This window comes from Stegodyphus dumicola, chromosome 9 (genome assembly GCF_044657685.1).
Source record: "Stegodyphus dumicola isolate Sdum_Otavi_A_Nest chromosome 9, ASM4465768v1".
In the NCBI taxonomy this organism is placed as follows: Eukaryota; Metazoa; Arthropoda; class Arachnida; order Araneae; family Eresidae; genus Stegodyphus; species Stegodyphus dumicola.
The window spans coordinates 170527736-170547540 of NC_140776.1; the positions used below are offsets into that span (position 1 = coordinate 170527736).

General features: G+C 33.2%; 1 protein-coding gene across 1 annotated transcript in view; it reads right to left on the reverse strand.

Moving 5' to 3' along the window:
* LOC118204259 (uncharacterized) overlaps positions 1–19805 on the reverse strand; it is a 428384-nt gene that overhangs the window by 49445 nt on the left and 359134 nt on the right. The window contains exon 6 of the mRNA XM_085824339.1: positions 9064–9351. Coding sequence (XP_085680465.1) covers positions 9064–9351 — 288 coding nt within the window. The remainder of the gene's footprint in view (positions 1–9063; positions 9352–19805) is intronic.

Here is a 19805-nt window from a genome sequence, read left to right on the forward strand (position 1 = left end):
TGGGATACTTTTAACCCTTTTGCAATCTCTAGCACAGTAGCATATGGCGATTCGAATCAATCGTGGCTTTAATTTTCTCATCATCAACTTCAGAATGTCAGGCAGAACATTGGCTAACTTGTAGGGTTTATATTTATTTTAACTAACATTTATTTTAAGTTTAATCTATCTTTCCTGTCAAGCCTTTACTTTCCCCTGGAATCGCCAATGCCAGAGTATGTAAATCGCAGTAGAATGCGCAGAGTATTTACATTTTAAGCAGAAGTAATTGAATTTAAATAGAAGGGAAGTGAGATAGTAAGTGTGCTTCTTGAATCACGAGCGTGAAGGTTGCTAGGTAGAAATTTAAGAACCGCGCGTTTCGGCCTGTGTGCCTACTTCGGCAGTTAGTTGAATCTTTCAACTTCTTAATCAGAAAGTTTGCTGAATCTCAGCTGTATCTTAGAACGCGGTTAAGTTAGTCACGATTATAGAGCCTCGTAGGTAGTGACCTCGTTATTTATTCATCCTGTTATTTATTTTTAGTTGTACTTTTCTATTTTTGTTACACCGCCGAGTCGGCGTAGTTTGTGAGCGTCAAGTGAACGCAACTGTGATTTCTAAAGTGAAATAAAAAGGGAGTTAAACATCTTCTTAAGAGTCTGTGTAATTTTCAGTTCATAACAGTCACTACTACTGCTGCTGACAAGTTGGGGGCCTCCCAACATCATAAACTTCAAGCGAGAAATCTCAAAATTGAAATTTTTTAAACGAGTTCTGACATTTGCGTTCTGTTACTCAATCAACACCTTAACCCGCGAGCACACGCGGCGGGTATGTCATACCCATGTACATTTTTCTTTTTGTATATTTCTCGTCCATTCTTTCATAAAAGGACGAAACTTAGTGTAGCTGAGTTTCAGGTCATATACTTAAATGGGGGAAATTCCTGAGGTGGCAAGTGCAACGGTTTTTTAGGACCAGCATTGTTCGGGCATGTCATACCCGTGCGTGTACTGGAGTTTCTCAGTGAGTCACTTTGCACTTCTCGTTTTCAAGCTTTTAGTATAAACTTTTCTTGAGTTGTAAGGATGGCGCCGTATATTCCTTACGATGAAGAGAGGAAAAGATTGAGAAATCTCCTTGAAACAGTTTCTTCTGATGAGGATTCATTTAGTGAAGAAGAGGAAGATGTTGATGACGAAGAATATAATTAGTAATCATGATTCATCCATATAGAGTAGTGATTCAGATACAGAAACGTAAAATGAAACTCTGGAATGTAGCAACAAGTTCTATGTTGGGAAGAAATGAAACAAAAATAAATTCCGGACTAATGTTATAATTGGCGCCAAAATATTATAACTAAACTCCCTGGAAATACAAAGTATTCTAAAGACGTCTCAACACCTTTAGAGTCCTTGTCATAGCTTATCGATGAAGATATGTTAAAACACGTAGTTGACAATACAAATATTTATATTTATTCAATACGAGAAAATTTCACACGTGAACGGGATGAGTACTTTTCTCAAAGCCTTAGGGATGCAGCTAAAAGAAAATGTTCGAAATGAACGACGACGAGCATCTGTGGTTCCTGATTCTGGACGAACACTGACCACCGATGAACATGTTAACAATGGACCGCCCTCCAAAAACCTAAAATGACTTACAAGAGGTGTACAGAGTGCTCCAAGAAAAAGGATAGAAAGACTAGATTCATTTGTGAAAATTTTATCAAAAGTATATGTATGCAACATATAACCTCATTTTGTAAACAATGTTCAAAAAATTGTAAGTAAATAATTTTTCCTCTCCTTATTGTTTCCTATTTTGTCTAAAATGAAGTATTAACTTGGTTTTACATTTTAATTTCTTTTAAAAAACCGATTAACTTTTTTCGGCAAATTTTTATTTACAATTTTTTTTATTCGGGTATGACATACCCGGCGCGTGTTCTCGTGTTCGTCGGATCGGTGCTTCTGCTCTCGGGTTAAACTTCACACATGTATTTGTGATCCTCAGCTTACATTTATGAAAATCAAAAAGTAAAATGCATCGAAAATATTTATTTTTGTACCCGATGTTTAAAACTGTCCGCAAACAAAAAACGTAAACAGCTCCGAATAAAAGAATACGGAATTTATTTGTATATCAGCCTACACGTTTCAGCTACAAAACTCCAAAAGAAAAAATATATAAGGTTGACAGAAGAATAACGAAACGAACATAAAATTATCTATTTGTGCAAACCCAAATTACGTTTTTGACAATCCAATGATTCTTTCCGCCATGAATAAAAAAATATTCAAATCAAACATAAAGAAACATAAAAAAATCATCAAATGCAACATGACTCAAACATAAAAGAGATGAAATCATACAAAAAAGATCAAATCAGAGAAATCAAAGTTTCCTCTGTCCAAATAAATTTTACTCGCGTAATGTTAATAAACAAGTACATACATAAATTTCGCATTCACTGATTTAAAAGTATTTAAATGCCAACTGATTAGGCACTACATTGATGCGCATGTTATCGAATGGTGTTATGTAGGCATTTTTTCTCCATGATTACCTCCTCTTTGTTTTGAAGAAATAACAATATAATAAAAACGCTGCTGATTTTCCCTGCAACTCTTCACACCTATAAGATGGTGGTTTGGAAACATCTATCAGTTGTAAAGGATCAATTAGCAGAAAATGATAGAATCATTCCTTCGCCATTACAGTAAAATCATTATATAGCAGAATGCATATGGGCATTTCTACATTAAATAACGCAGAAGTAATACTATTAGTGTATTGGAATTAGGTCAAGTTTATTCTCCCTCAAAAATTAACAAATATGCATTCTTTATTTAAAGCGAGAACGCTGGAAAATGAAATTTTTATGCAGTAAAAATTAGTTGCATGCATTAATACAAACATGTTTGCATAAGACTGATTTCTGCATTGAATCACGCAGATGCAACACTCTTACTGACTAGAACTCAAGTCCAAGATTACCGAAACAGGAATCAATAAAAAGACATGTTTGACTAAAAAATGAAGATGAAAAACTGAAAACGCTTCCTTCCACAAATCTTTGCTTCTGATTACAAAATTGAAGGTTCTTTCATCAAAGAGATGTAGATACATTAGGATATTTTAGAAGCAGGAGACATGAGAAATGAGCAGTGCCCCTCGCCATTGAGACCTCTCGAATATACGCCGATTAGGCTGACCATTACACCACGAAGGTATGCTAAAAAGGCAGGAGAAATACCTTATATATACTTCCCCTTTTGTAAAAGGCGACTGGGGATTAGGGTACCCAATTGCTAAATCCTGGTTGTGGAGGTTCATCACTTACCTCATTTTTTAGTTCTGGCGCCAATGTAGAGACGTTAGGATATTTTTGAAGAAATCAGCAGAGAATCAGCAGTTTTTTTTGCCTGGAATCGAACCTCAGACCTCTCAAGTACGCGCTTAGTGTGCTTCAGGCATGCTAAGAAGGCAGGAGAAATATCTGATAGAATCATTGCTTCAAAGTCAATTGAAAAATGAAGATTCGTTCATGAAGGATTTATTGCTTCAAAGGCAGTTGAAAAATGCAGATTATTTTTCTAAGAGTCTTCGCGTCTGGTAGTTATTGTGTTCGAAGAATGAAATGAAGTTACCATTACCATAGATTTTGACCACTAAGCCACAACGGGCAATGACGCAGTATATTTGTGCTGGTAGTACTGAACAGCTATCAAAGGCCAACTTTCTGTCCCATTAAAATTTGTTTGATTGCAGGATCTTTGCAGAGTTTAAAGGTAATTAACCAGTTATCTTCTTTGATTTGCCTGTCCTTTCACATCTTCTTTCGTCAGCTCTCACGAGGATGCAAATTAGTCGTTGCTCTTTTTCCTGCTTGTCCTCCAAACGTCTGACGAAGTCATACAAATTCCTTAACTCTGTTGACTCTACGAAAGTCGAGAACAAGAATACTATTTGCAAATATGTCTTCTCTTGAGAGCCTAAACAATCGAAGATACGTTCAACCGAAGCCTGATGTTCGTGGCTCTTAGTGCAGGTGTCGATGACTTTCCTGCACCCCCAACAGAAAGAGAGGCACTTGATGTGACCACTTTCTAGTAGTGAAAGCGCAGTCCACAAGCCCCTGCCACATGCAAGGGTTTGGACCATTCTCGGCCTACTACCCAGCTGCGAATGATGGGTGGGCTGTGACAACCACTTCACCATATTTTGTGACTTCTTGAGGGAGAATAGGTCCAAAAATGTAAAGTCGGATGAGGATGGAGTAAAATGAGTACAACTCTCCTTTGCCATTTTGCTCTCGGTTTCATTGCAGTAAATGTCGACATGAGATGAAACTCCACTGGAGATGGACATCATGTTTTCCAGAAACCAGCTTATGTAGGATGGAAACACTGCTTTTATCGCCCACTTAGATTCAGTTGCTAAGACAGATAAGATCCATACATCCCCAAATTCCTTTTCTGTTAGAATAGCTTAAATTCCTAAGTCAGTTGCTATAATTCGCTTCTGAAAAGTGACCAGAAATCTGTGATATGTTGGGAAAAGTAATTTTTTTCTGAGGGGTCTCAACATGAAATCTGAAGCAGGTATTGTCAGGCAGAGGCAAATTAAACGCATATAAGAGCAGAGTTCTCAATTTTCATGACGAGAGCTTTTGACAGCTATCGCTAGTTGGTTACTGTGCGATAACGTTCTGGTACTATTGAGCTGCTTAAATCGGCTTTAAATTTGCTAGACGTAACAGCTTCGTGAAAAGTTGCTACATCAGCTAAAGCTTAGTAAGTGCATGTTATTTTGCATGTAATATTTTAATTTGAAAACAATATTTATTCAATGTTAAGTGACAATTTGAGTACAATATTTATTCAATGTTTAAGTGACAATTTGAGTACAATATTTATTCAATGTCTAAGTGACATTTTACTTTTACATTTTTTTATAGCTTACAGTGTCTCGAAACAGTGATGGGACACTTGTGCTTTACAAAAGGAAACTGTAATAAAATAAATTTAAAAAAACATGTAAAATTTTTTTGTGGGTGTGTTTCATACTTAAATTTAATAACAATTATTACATAACATAGATTTTCTCAAAATATTAAAATATTAATTTAATAAAAACACAATTGTTTAGAACGGAGCAAAAAAAGGGTCACATAAGTGATGGGACACTTACTTTTCCATCAAATATTTATCAAAACATTTTACTTCTTAAAATGTTTTAATATTTTGTTGGATTTCCTTTTACTTTTGAAACGTGATTTAATCTTCTTGGGATGGATTCGACTAATTTTTTTGTGATTTCTGGAGTGATTTTACCCCATTCTTCTTGAAGCAATGATTTTGATTGTTGTTTTGAAGAAATGGTGTGTTTGCGAATTCTTGATTCCAATTCTTACCAAATATTCCCTATGGGATTTACGTCTGGAGATTTTGATGGTGTTTTTATTATTTCAGGGCAGTTATACAGCAGCCAGAGTCTAACGTTCAAAGCAGTGTGCTTAGGGTCATTGTCCTGGTAGAATTTAAAATTGTTATGAAGGTTCAATTTTCGTGCTGAAGATTTAAAATTTTGATTTAAAATGTCAATATACTTGTACTGATCCATTATACTGTCAACAGAAACAAGATTACCAATTATGTCATCCAGCGGATGACATACACTCCCATATCATAACTCCTCCTCCACCATGTTTTACTGTTGGCACCAAGTTCTGTTTGCGAAATTCTTCCCTGGGTTTTCTCCACACCAAGATTCTACCGTCAGAATCAAATATATTAAATTTACTCTCATCGGCAAATATAACTTCTTTCCAGTAATCAGAATTCTTATTTATGTTGCATTTGGGAAAGCCAGTGTGAATTTTCTATTCTTTTCACTTAGGAAGAATTTTTTCCTGGCTGCTCTACTTTGATATCCAGCAGATAGAATTACTTTTCTAATAGTCTCAGGATTAACAATTACTCCATATAATGCTTGTAAATCAGCAGCAACTTTAAGATCACTTATTCTTGGATTTTTTTTTAATATTTCGAACGATAATTCGCTTTATTCCATTGGATAGCTTTGATGGTCGGCCAGGTCTTCTTTTATCCTGAATCATATGATTCTTTTTATATCGTTTAATGATATTGAAAACTGTTGAAGGACTCAAGTTAACTGTTTAAGCTGTTTCTCTGATAGATTTTCCACGTTCAATATGCAAATTAATAACTAATTTTCGAATTTCAGGCAAAGTTTCTTTTCGTTTAGCATTCATAGCTGCACAGAGTTAAAAAACACAAAAATTCCAAAACAAACTGGAGAGAAATACTGCAGACGATTTTATAAATTATTGCCAATTGCTTTTGAGTAAAAATAAATACCCCAAAAGATATTTTTATTGCTTACTTCAGACGATTTTTGTTGCATAGTACGTAGTGTGCCATCACATATGTGAACCATTTTTTGCCCCGTTCTGAACAATTGTATTTTTATTAAATTAATATTTTAATATTTTGAAAAAAATGTATGTTATGTAATAATTGTTACTAAATGTAAGTATGAAACACACCCACAAAAAATTTTTACATGTTTTTTTTAAATTTCTTTTATTACAGTTTCTTTTTGTAAAGCACAAGTGTCCCATCACTTTTTTGAGACACTGTATGTGCAAGGGGAAGAAAAAGGCCTCAATATCTGACTAGATACTCGATTGCTTAGATCATGTATTCAGCACACTAAATGTAACAAAGTTATGAATTAATGAATTAACTAATGTTACACTATAGTAAATCACAGAAGAATATCATTGAATGACGTTAGATGGAAATGAAAATCAACCTCGAATTATTCTAACTCACATGTCAAGGAAACTTGTATGTTCCATTTGATGGCACTAAACAATTTATAAAAATCCCAAAACTTAAAATTAAATGTCTCTATGAAATTTTCTTGTACTCTAATGAAACAAATTGTGTTTTATTTTTTTTTAAATGACTATGCACTTTTATTAAATACATGGTGTTTCTAAAGTCCCGGACCCATTTTGATGTTTAATAACTCGTAAAATAATGAAGATATAAACAAACGTATGGCATTTATGGATGGAATAACTTATATATTTTTCTTTTCGGGTTTTAATATCTTTACTTTTTTAAGTATCGTCTGCGCGTGTGGTTAATTTCAGATAATTTCATTTTCCAGTCTAAATATCTGTACGTTTCTAAATATCGTCTGCTTATTAATTGCATTTTTCTCTCTTTTGCTTTTGGCAACTATTGCAATGTTATGTTTACTTTTGACGTGTTTGTTCTAGTTTTTTTGTATGTGATGTTTTATTCGACCGCAAGAGAAAGCACAGATTTTATGGTGGTTCATAGATGGATTGGGTGAGGAGGTCCAATTCCTTGGCCACCCAGATCACCTGATATAACTTGCTTTTCTCCTTTGGGGATTTGTAAAGAACAACGTTTACAGGAGGAGAGTGTCGAACATTGATGACCTAAAGCCAGAATTAGAACCGCAATAGTCTCTGTGGATGCCGACATGCTTGCCGGTACCTGGCGTGAAATTGAATATCGACTTGATATTCTCCGTGCGACGAAGGGGACACACGTGGAATTGACAAGGGTAATGAAACTTTTTGAGTCTATCTAACCATTTATGCTATTAATTTTGATATATCTTTATTATTTTATGAGTTATTAAACATCAAAATGGGTCCTGGATTTTATAAACACCCTGTATATCTATAGGGAACTGGGATTTGTATAAAATGTTAATTTCCATAAACTTTGAAAATTAGATTTTAAATTTAAAATTTCCAAATCATGAACGTTTTCCGCTTTTATTTCTGCAAATGGAAGTACATGTCTACGAAACTAAGTAAGGGCTTTTATGGCCACAGTTTATACACAGTTATATCGGTACTATTCGGTTTCGAGGGCCGCAAAAAATCGCCAAACTATTTTTGATGCCAATGCTGCCAAAAATAATAGCGGCAACCCTAATCTAATAATTGCGGCAAGAAAGGAAGTATAATAGTAAATAACTCGCTAAGATTGCTGCTTTAATTTAGATGAAAGGTTAATTTCATATAATACATTTTTATTATTATAATTTATATGAAAAAGGCTAAACATGACTGAATGGAAGAATAAAAGTCAATAACTATTTCAAATCATTATTCTAATTTATATAAAAATTTCTAAACATAACTGAATGGATGCCTGCATCGCTATTTCGCTACCGACTTATCGCTAAAGCATAATTTCATCTCGTAGGTAGTTCAAATGTAATTTTCTATAATGAATGACGCCTTTTCTTGGAAAATATTCTCGGTAAAGTGCAGAATCGCTCACTTATTTGTTCGCCGCTTTTTACAAGGGTAAAAACAATTGGATTTTTGTCAATTTTCTTTTACTTTTCAAGTGAAAATAGATCGATGTGTACATATATAAAGTTAAGGGTGTGCGCAGTGCCATTTTTATGCAATTCTAGGATTTTTTTTTAAGTGAAAATAGGTCGATGTGCACATGGATACCGAGTACATGCAATTCTTAAAAACCCGTCAAGCAGTGGGTGATTCTGCACTTTACCCAAAATTTTATTGCCGACTTTTCGTCATGGGCAATTCCCAAATTGTTAAATCCATAGGATATTAAAAAATGATTTAAAATCAAAAAAGGTTTTAAAAATTGAACTAGTATTTCAATGACGTCTTAAGAAATATAGGACTATATAAACTTACGCAATCTGAAATCCGCGCGTGCGCTAGATTTGGCGCGCTGTTAAATGGGCGCGTTTGCTAGATTTGGCGCTTTTGCGCATACATTTTAGCTGTAATTTTTTACGGTCCTCAAAACGGAATAGTACCGTTATATCTATGCATTATTACAAGTTCTTTAAACATCAACCACGTAAAGTATTTCGAATTCAGTTTTTAGAACTTTATTGAATTATATATATACATTTAAACTTTAAGATAGCAGTTCTAAATATTAAATTGATGCATTATGGGTATTAATTACGATAACTGAAAATAGAAAGACTAAAAATCATATTTTTGCATACCTGTAAGTGAGATATAGTCCAAAAGACGTTGAAGGAATAGAAGCTCTGCTGGGAACTACAGCTGTCACACTCACATTGCTTTCCTGGGAGAAGAATGTGACACTCCGTTCGATCATGGAACCGCAGAACTCGCCAAAGCTGGGGACGGCACGCCCTTGGGGCTCCTCATGCCCTCGCAGCGGTAGAGAGGACGAGAAACGCCCTGGTGAGCGCAATGGTTCCTCATTCAATTCTTTCAAGTCTTCAGAGATTTTCATGTATCCCTTCTGACAAACTGCAGTTTGATTCCTAAAACAAAGTTTAAATCCGGCACTTTTAGAAACTGGATGTTATAGATATACTAATCATGATATAAATTATAATTAATGACAATAAAAAACAGTTCCAGTTTTCACGGTATCTGCTATTATGTGACACTCTTAAGGGGGCTCATACACCTTAAAGCCCTTATGATTTTCGAATATGTGACTGTTGCAAGAATTGGGATATTTTATATATTTTTAAAAGCAATTACTTCCAACGTTTTACAGCTTACTGAATAATATACAGTGTCTCACAAAAGTGATGGGACACTTGTGCTCTATAAAAGGAAACTGTAATAAAATAAATTTAAAAAAAAAACATGTAAAAATTTTTTGTGGGTGTGTTTCATACTTAAATTTAGTAACAATTATTACATAATATACGTTTTGTCAAAATATTAAAATATTAATTTAATAAAAATACAATTGTTTAAAACGGAACAAAAAATGGCTCACATAAGTGATGGGACACCATTAGGTACTACTAAGTACTACATTAAATATATTTTTTGGGTTTTTTATTTTTACTCAAAAGCAATTGGCAATAATTTATATAATTGTCTGCAGTATTTCCCCCCAGTTTGTTTTGGAATTTTCGTGTTTTTTCGCTCTGTGCAGCCATAAATGCTAAACGAAAAGAAACTTTGCCTGAAATTCGAAAATTAGTTATTAATTTGCATATTGAACGTGGAAAATCTATTAGAGAAACTGCTGAAACAGTTAACTTGAGTAATTCAACAGTTTTCAATATCATTAAACAATATAAAAAGAATCATATATTTCAGGATAAAAGAAGACCTGGACGACGATCAAAGCTATCCAATGGAATAAGCGAATTATCTTTTGAAATATTAAAAAAAATCCAAGAATGAGTGCTCCTAAAGTTGCTGCTGATTTACAAGCATTATATGGAGTAATTGTTAATCCTGAGACTATTAGAAGAGTAATTCGATCTGCTGGATATTTGGTAGAGCTGTATCTGGATATCTGGTAGGTGTCTGCTGGTATCTGGATACCTGGTAGAGCAGGCAGGAAAAAAATTCTTCGTAAGTGGAAAGATAAGAAAACTCAGACTGGCTTTCGCAAAATCCAACATAAATAAGAATTCTGATTACTGAAATGAAGTTATATTTGCTGATGAGAGTAAATTTAATATATTTGATTCTGACGCTAGAATCTTGGTGTAGAGAAAACCCAGGGAAGAATTTCGCAAACAGAACTTGGTGCCAACAGTAAAACATGGTGGAGGAGGAGTTATGGTATGGAAGTGTATGTACTCCGCTGGAGTTGGTAATCTTGGTTTTATTGACAGTATAATGGATCAGTACAATTATATTGACATTTTAAATCAAAATTTGAAATCTTCAGCACGAAAATTGAACCTTCATAACGATTTTAAATTCTACCATGACAATGACCCCAAGCACACTGCTTTGAACGTTAGACTCTGGCTGCTGTATAACTGTCCTGGAATAATAAAAACACCACCACAATCTCTAGACTTAAATCCTATAGAGAATATTTGGCAGGAATTGGAATCAAGAATTCGCAAGCGTACCATTTCTTCAAAACAACAATTAAAATTGGTGCTTCAAGAAGAATGGGGTAAAATCACTCCAGAAATCACAAGAAATTAGTCAAATCCATCCCAAAAAGATTAAATAATGTTTTAAAAGCAAAAGGAAATCCAACAAAATATTAAAACATTTTAAGTAAAATTTTTGGATAAATATTTGATGGAAAAGTAAGTGTCCCATCACTTATGTGAGTCATTTTTTGCTCCGTTCTGTACAATTGTATTTTTATTAAATTGATATTTTAATATTTTGAGAAAATGTATGTTATGTAATATTTGTTACTAAATTTAAGTATGAAACACACCCACAAAACATTTTTACATGTTTTTTAAACTTATTTTACTACAGTTTCCTTTTGTAAAGCACAAGTGTCCCATGACTTTTGTGAGACACTGTAGCTGCTTTGGAAATTAGTAACCATAAATTTTGCGTTGCCACAAATATTTTTGTAATTTATACCGCTTTGTGACAAAATGTTTCGCCATGTTTCCTCCTTGCGGGCATGATATTTTTAAAATGGCTTGTAGTGCATACTTGAAATTTGATGGGATTCTTTATATGGGCACTATTTTCTAACTGAACCCAAAATCTGATAAGTATTTTAATATTAAAAAAAATTATGCACGAGATAATTACAGATTTTTTTAATAAAATACATTTTATAAACTCAACTCCAAATAAAATAAAAGTTTAACAGGAAATTCTTAGAATTTTTGGTTCACAGTAGTTTCCAAATATTATAAAAACTATATATTAAATATGGAATTAAATTATGCAACAGAATGTCTTAAAGTGTGCGCGAAAGGTGGAGACATGACGAAAACGTTTGCCACAAAGCGGATTAAATTATAAAAATATTTGTGGCAACACAAAGTTTATGATTATTTCAGAAAACAGTTATATTATATAATCAGCTGTAAAAGGTTGGAATTAACTGCTTTTATAATAAATAAGTAATCCCAATTTCTACAACAGTCACATATTCGAAGATCTTATGGGTTTTAAGGTGTATGAGTACCCTTAAACTAGCAATGTATATAATGTAATTCCAGAAATAAGCATCTATTTACATGAATGGCCTTCGATAATTTCTTTTTAATCTAAAGCAAATGTTATCAAGACGGACAGAAAAAATAAACGAAAAGCAATTAAGAAAGCATTTTTAAATTAATAGATACTGCAAGCTGTGAATATATAAATTTCTAAATTGTTTCATAAGAATAAATTGAATTTAATTAAAAAATTAAATTTAAATACATATTTAATTAAATATTCTTTGCGCCGTTGCTGCAAGGAATGAAATTTAAATTTAAACAAATTTAAATTCTTAACAAATACGTATAAAAGTTAAAAAATTTAAATTCTAAAAAAAAAGGAAAAAAGCCAAAATAATTTAAAATAATTAAAAAAAATGTGCAAACATGTAAAAGATTTAATTCTCGAACTAATCTACAATATCATTTAAATTCAGAAGTATAAGCAAATCAAGTGCAAAATCTGTCCATGAAAATAAATCTACTAATTTAATAAATTAAAATTAAATTAAACATTTTTTAAAAAAAAAACATGTTTGCGCATTTTTTAAAATTATTTTGGCTTTTTTCCTTTTTTTAGAATTTAATTTTTTTTTTTACTTTTATATGTATTTGTTAAGAATTTAAATTTGTTTAAATATAAATCTCTAAATATAGATTCCACTTGAATTATCAGATTATCATCAAAACACTACTTTTAAAGAAAACAATCATCTGAAAAATGACTGAAAATTCGGAAATAATTTTATAAAAATAGTTTTTTATAAGTGGTTGTTCCTTCATATACTAATACAAATTTAGTTCACGTAGTCATACATAGTCATAGCTCGTAATCATAAGCAGTCATAGCATTATCGCATCTATTTATCTTTTCAGTAATATGAACTGAAATTTGCTAATTTAATTATGTGGTTTTTAATATATTTTTCACTTAAGTATTACAATATATAAACATAATGCAATGCATCACGGCCAACATCCAATTTCTTTGATTAATACCGGAGACGACGTGCACGGTTAACTCACAATCACAGTTAGTTGAGGGACGTTAGGAAACACAGGAAGCAATAAAAAAATATTTTAATTAACATGTAAAAGTCGCTAACATTTTAACTATATTTTCAAAAAGTTAATCTGGGAAATTAGTTAAATTAAATACACAAACTAAATCGATTTAAAAAATTCTTTTTTTCCTAGTATTCCTGTCTATATGCTTCCTCAACTTCATAAGTACTTGCACATATGCTATTTGTTTGGTTTTGTTTACATTACTCTTCCATATCTACAGAAGTCAACATAAAATAGAAAATTATTGGCTGTTTGCTTGTATTAACTGCAAGGCAGTATAATGTCAATGACTGTTTCTGTTGCTATTTCGTACATTTTTCTTTGTGTTTTTGTATTTTTCGTAAATGATCTTTTTTACATTGAAACCTTCTGATTGTACTTTCATATAGCTCTTCAACAAGTAAACTTATCATTTTATAAATAGGGGCTTGTTAATCTGAAACCTGGTTAATACGCTACTCATAACTTGGGCCTGCACTGTTTATCTTTATGAGAATATTAAATTAATTTAAAGGATGGCCAAAAGTTTAGCAAGCATATAATCTATCGACAGAAATGGGGAAAGAAATTCAGTACTGAAATCACTACTTTCGGTCTCTACTTAAAGATTCACGTTTCGTTAAACAAGTGCTTTATTCCCTAAAATAATTTTAGTTAAAAAGAAAGAAGACATTAATTTTTATATAAATAAAAATTATTTATCTCTTATCGTCTAACATATTCTATAAAAATTGATTTTTATATGTTTTAATTTACCAGAAGTAGGTTTCCGTTTATTTGATTATGGCAAAGCACTCGAGGGCTATCTGCCTAACGGGAGAGATGCTTTCGCGGAGGATTTTCTAAGAAAAACCATCTCGTATACATGTTACGGTGAAACACCGAAATCTGGAGAATGTCGACTTTCACCGGTGAATGTCAACATTCACATAGTCTCTTGCTGTATGTCCGAAATATTTTCTAAATATTCTTATTTCTGATTTACACCGGTCAATGTCGACATTCTCCACGGACTACTGGTGAATGTTGAACATATAACAATATTATATTTTCTTCTCCGTAATTCAGTCGCGAATAAACACACTTGAAACTTGAAATAAGAACTTAAGAACATGAGAACCTAAAACACACAATACATTCAAAATGAGAAAGGAAAATACTAGAAGTTAAAAACTTACTTAATTATACAGTACGTTCTAAATGAGAAAATAAAATAACAGTCATAAAAAACTTACTAAATTATGTAATTCAAATCTTATTTATTGCAACAACTTAAACTATTATGGCACTTTATAACCTCTCTTTTCGACTTTCACCAGAGCATATCTGTGATTGCCGACATACACCGGTGAGTGTCCGAATATACAAGAATGTATTACAATATTCGATCTTTCACCGACGTATTTGGTGAATGTTGACATTCTCCGGTGGCAGTCGACATTCTCCAATTTTGGTCTTTCACGGTAACACACACATTACATATAGGAAAGTCTACAAAAAGAGTCATGCAACCATCCCATTAACCGAGCCACGGACCGAACTACGACCACTCAGCGACTTTAAAGCTCTGCCGCTGTGGCTCTACTAGAAGAAGGAATAGTTTGTTTTAGTAAAAAGAAAATATTGTCAACTTTTTGATAATTTTGTTTTGTAAAAAGACAACAAAGTAGATAATTTTACTATATTTGTGTACTTTTCTTTTTGCTTAAGAAAATTTAAAACTGAGTTAAAAAATTAATTCATTGGGAATACAACGTATAAATATTTGACGGTCACTAAACAAGCAAACGCATTATCCGGATTTTCTGAATTTTCAAAATGGTGGTATATTCGAGTAATCAGGTTATTTGGAGTTCTGCTGCAATGCAAACTTTATGCTTCCATTAAAGAAAGCAACGCAACTAAATATTCAAGGTTCAACATTTAAAATTTAATAATAAACTAACATTAGAGTAGAATTCATTTTGAATAAAACTGTTTTTCAGTTGAAAACGATTAGACACATTTTCTCTTCTTTAACAATTGAAAATAAAACTCTGCCTATTTACAGGATTCAGTCATCGGTATCTCTTCTTTTGTTCTTCAAAAACAAAGACCTATGGAATTTTCTACGACATCATTATAAAGTTTCATTTAAGATATCCGCCTGCCTATGATTGCTTTTTCAACTAATGTGTAATTCTACATTAACGTGATTCTCTGCCTATTGAACAGTTTTCAATTATAGAATCCTAACCGTGTAAAATTAATGCACATATCCTTTAGACCCTAGTAGACTGGAAAGCAAGTTATTAGGTTATAATATCAGGTTCAGTGTTCCCCCTTACTTGCTTTGGGAACATTAAATGACCTGACTCGGAACAGGGAGCTTACTAAAGCTATGTTCAATAAATGTGGGAAGTAGACAAGATACACAGGAAGGGTATACGAAACCCTTTATTTTTCTCTCTTTACTATGATTTCCGGACTTCGGAATACAGAGACCCACCACTAATGGTCTGAACCTAAGAATATAAAAATATTAACTAAACTCTAACTAGACTTAACTTTGGATTAATCAAACAAGTGCCTACTCCAAGATTGGCCATATATTAGCAAAAAGCCGTATGTAGTACAGAGAACTGTTAACACTACGATACGTTTAAAATTATCAAGAGGATTAAACCTCTGGCCTTGAAGGCAACCAGCAACCGAGTAAAACTGCTATGGCAAGCGGCCTGCTCCTAATCACTCCTTCCTCTCTCTTGCTTGGCATAAAGCCACAACTTAAGTACTTGGCGTTCGCAAGACAAATTTGCATGAATAAGTTAAAGTTTCTAATTCTGGCTGGAAGTAGAAAATAAGAAGTGATACTAAAGATTTAAAATAAAATAAACGTTAGTAAAACTTAAGATCCTTACAATAATTATTGCGCCGTCTAATCTCAATATAACCAATTTCTATGAAGGTTTTAAAAGCCGTTTTATTTAACTTGAATTTAAACAGAATGCATCAATTTTGCGTACAAATGAACCTCCGAAACTTTCACGTATTTAAAGTAATATAAATTTAATTTGCAGCTTAAAAATATTGCATCCAGAGGCTACACAAATTTGGTCTAATTAAGCTGACTCAAAACTTTAATAGCGCGTCTCAACGTCGGCTGGAAAAATGGCTAAAGCAGAAATATTAACATTCAGGGTTAGGCGCTAGAAAGTACAGATGCAAGTGCCACCAAAAAAATCTCTGTATCTAAAATATTTAAAACACTAATCTTAAATACTCTCAAATCTACTTTGCATTATGGACGGAAAATGGCTAACGGAAAAGAAAAATTATCATAAAGGTTCAAAGCAAAAAAATTCGTTAATTAACATGAAATGCTTTTTACTATGTACATCAAATTTTGTCTTATCGGTACATATTAAATACGCAAATGGAACTGGTTTTTATCAAAATATCCAGAACAAAAATAAAATTCATTCATTTCTCCTACTATGAGTATCTTCCCCAGATGCCATGTATGATACTAACAAAAGTGTTTATATTTGAATAGGTAGCGAAATGGGTATTCCAGACTTTCTAGTTGGCAAACTTCATAAAAAGCTCAGATGACAGAAAAAAAAGCGAAAATCAGTTAAGCAGGATGTCACCTGCAAGCAAATGATTAACTCATCATACGCTGATGAAATTACTCTCGCAGAGTCATCATCTGCTGATGACAGCTTCCCTTCGGGGGCTAATGGGATATGCTCCTCGCTATATCTTGCGCTCTGACAATTCAGCACAGAGTTTAATGCAATACACAGACCCTTTTCTCTTATTAGTTTTTGCAAGATCGTCTTCAGCAGTGGAACTAGTCATTTGGATATCAGGAATTTAGAATATCTGCAGGAAATTTAAATGTAGGTTGACGAGTAGTTAATTAGCAGTTTATGTGGTAATGTTTCCTGATTAAAATGCTAAAAATGTTTAAAATGAAAGCGATTTTTAAACAAAAAACATTCTTCAGGCATTCAGTATCTAGCAATCTAAAATATAAGAATTATTCGCAAACTTTGTTTCAAACGTTTTCAATGCATTGATATTTTAGACTGGAATCTTGGATTTCGTAAGTGAAAATCAAAATCTAAAAGAAATTTTGAATCACATGTAGTCAGCGAAACTAACTGTATACAAATTAATCCAAGAAATGTTTTTATCCTGATTGTTATTTTTACGTTAGATAATGTAAAGAAAAGATTGTTCTCGTAAAATTCTAATGAAATATTGATTTTATTTTTATTTTCCTACATCAAGTGCAGGCAACATTACTTACGTTTCAATGTCTTTTTAGCATTTATTTTTCTGAAAATAAAAGTAGTTTCGCTAAGAGATTTATAGCTTTACAGGAGTTCTACAAAACATCGTATTTTCAGGGATCTTTTCAGGATTAAAATTAAAGTTTTAGAAATTTTCTGAGTGGTGGATAAAGTTTGAAGAACTCCATTATAATCTAATCTTCCGAACGTTAGCTTCACGTTACTTATATACTAATGACCATTAAAATTTCTACACTAATAAGGAAATCATTTAGCAGGAACTTAGCTTGGTAGGTATAGTGTGTAATCGAAAAAAGGCATGATTAAATTTGCAAGTGCTTTGCATAGTACAGAGTGCTATACATGGAGCTGTAATCTCTGGCAACAACTACAGCTATAATCCGGCTGTGCATCTAAATTCGAATAGAGTTTGAATCAACGATATGGGTACTTTAATACATCAGTTTCAAGTTTATGCCTGCGTTCATTTATGGTAGTGCTGGCGAGTGGTGGAGTGTCAGTCTTGGGGCAACCCACAAGCAGACGTTCTTAATGGTTGTGAAATCTGGAGAAGACGCTAATCAGAGCAATCAAAAATCCTCTGTGTCAAAGAATTCGGCACAGCAAGGTCAACATACGATCGTTCATTATCTTGTCGATTATAACGTTATGTAGATCTCGAAGGTAGGACACAGCCACAGTCTTAACATGTCAGAAATATAACGGCGGCTTTGAACATTACCGGCTATGCGAATAATTCATGACCGGCATGGCACCACATACCAGCATGTCAAGTGCTAGACTGGTATGGTGATGACGAATATAAACTGGCGTTCGTTCTCCTCACAGAAAGAACGAACCTTGATTTCACAGAAACGTCCATCATAGTACGGCACGCAGAATCATCAGGATTCATCCGAAAAAACAACGTGGTACCACTCCTGTTGTTTCACCGTTGTCTTTTCTAATGCTTCTGTGGGCACACCTGTCTCTACTGCAGCTTCATGGAAAGCCGTAACACTGGTCGCCGTAGCTTATGTTCATTGTACTACAGGTGTCTTATTGTCCCAGCGCACACTTCTCATCCCGAACACTGTCATCCTAAGTCTAACTTGCAGGCCTGCCATACTGTTCTGTCATCTGCACGTCTGTCATCCTGAGTCTGGCTCCTGCACCCTAGTCATACGGACCTGTCATCTGCACACACGACATCCTGAGTCCGTTACATTTATGTGACATGGCTGTACGATTTTTAAAAGGAGAGATTAATATGTGTATCGGTGTCTCGGATGTCAGTAGTCTGGGGCCACTAAGATCCTGTTATAATCTTACGTATGGCTTTTCTAGACCCATCGATTACATTTTTACCTCACGCTCATGGGAACCCGACCAACACGAGCACACGAGCAGCAGTGTTATGGAATAAAACCATAGTTCAGATAGGACACGATCGCGTCATGATCAAATTTCGACAGATGCTGGAAGGATCTTCATCTTCTTGCCTGTGGCATAACAAGACCTCTACACAAGCAATCAATATTACGTGTCATTTTCATAGCCTATAACGTTTAATGACCAGCAGTGCATTATCATAGTTGGATGATCTTGCAATTGGTTACTCCTACAGTTAATTATCATGATTTCATAAAGATTTAATATGTAAATAAAACAGAAAGATACACAATAATTATCCAAATACAGCCTTTACAAATTTTAGACAATTACTTAAATCATAGGTGTCCAACTCGAGAAATAATCACTAACAGAAAGGAACCTCATCACTAAAGAAACATGAAGCTCTGACTTCCAAAATTGTGGTGTCAGAAATGTTTCCCATTGTTTTAAGTTTACAAAACATATGCATATTCTGTGACTTTAGTAATAATCAAAATTTTGTAATAATCTTTCTTCTAACATTGATTTGAAAATGATTCTAAGAATTCGCGTTCTTTTATGCTAACAGGTTAGGCTTAGCTTTTTCAGGTATGGCAAATCATAATTTAAAAATAAGTAATTTGTTAAATTGCTAAGAGGCCTTTAAGGAATTTTCTCCACAATCAGCAACTTAAAATTATAATGCAAAAAATCTAATGTTTTCTCATAAAACTTAAGACTTTTAGGTATGGTATTCCGGAGGATAATCACTATGAGTGCGTTTGAGGATTTGTACTGTACATCTAATGAGATATGCAAATTCAATTCACTCTGTTTGAATTTGCGCATAGATTAGCAAACTACTCAGCCATCTAAGTCCAGCTGATTTTGATGGACTGCCTATAAATTATGATTATCATTCCTTTTAGTATATGACGTCACTAGTGCGTCACATTGTGTATATATAATGAGAGTTTAAGTGCTAATCCAAGTTTATAAAATTCAAAGACTAGAATGAGAAATTTGCTAAATGTAAAAATTTCTTTATGCATCAACAATTGAAGCTGATTAAGGAAATATTACGAGTCAAGTGATAATTAATAATGA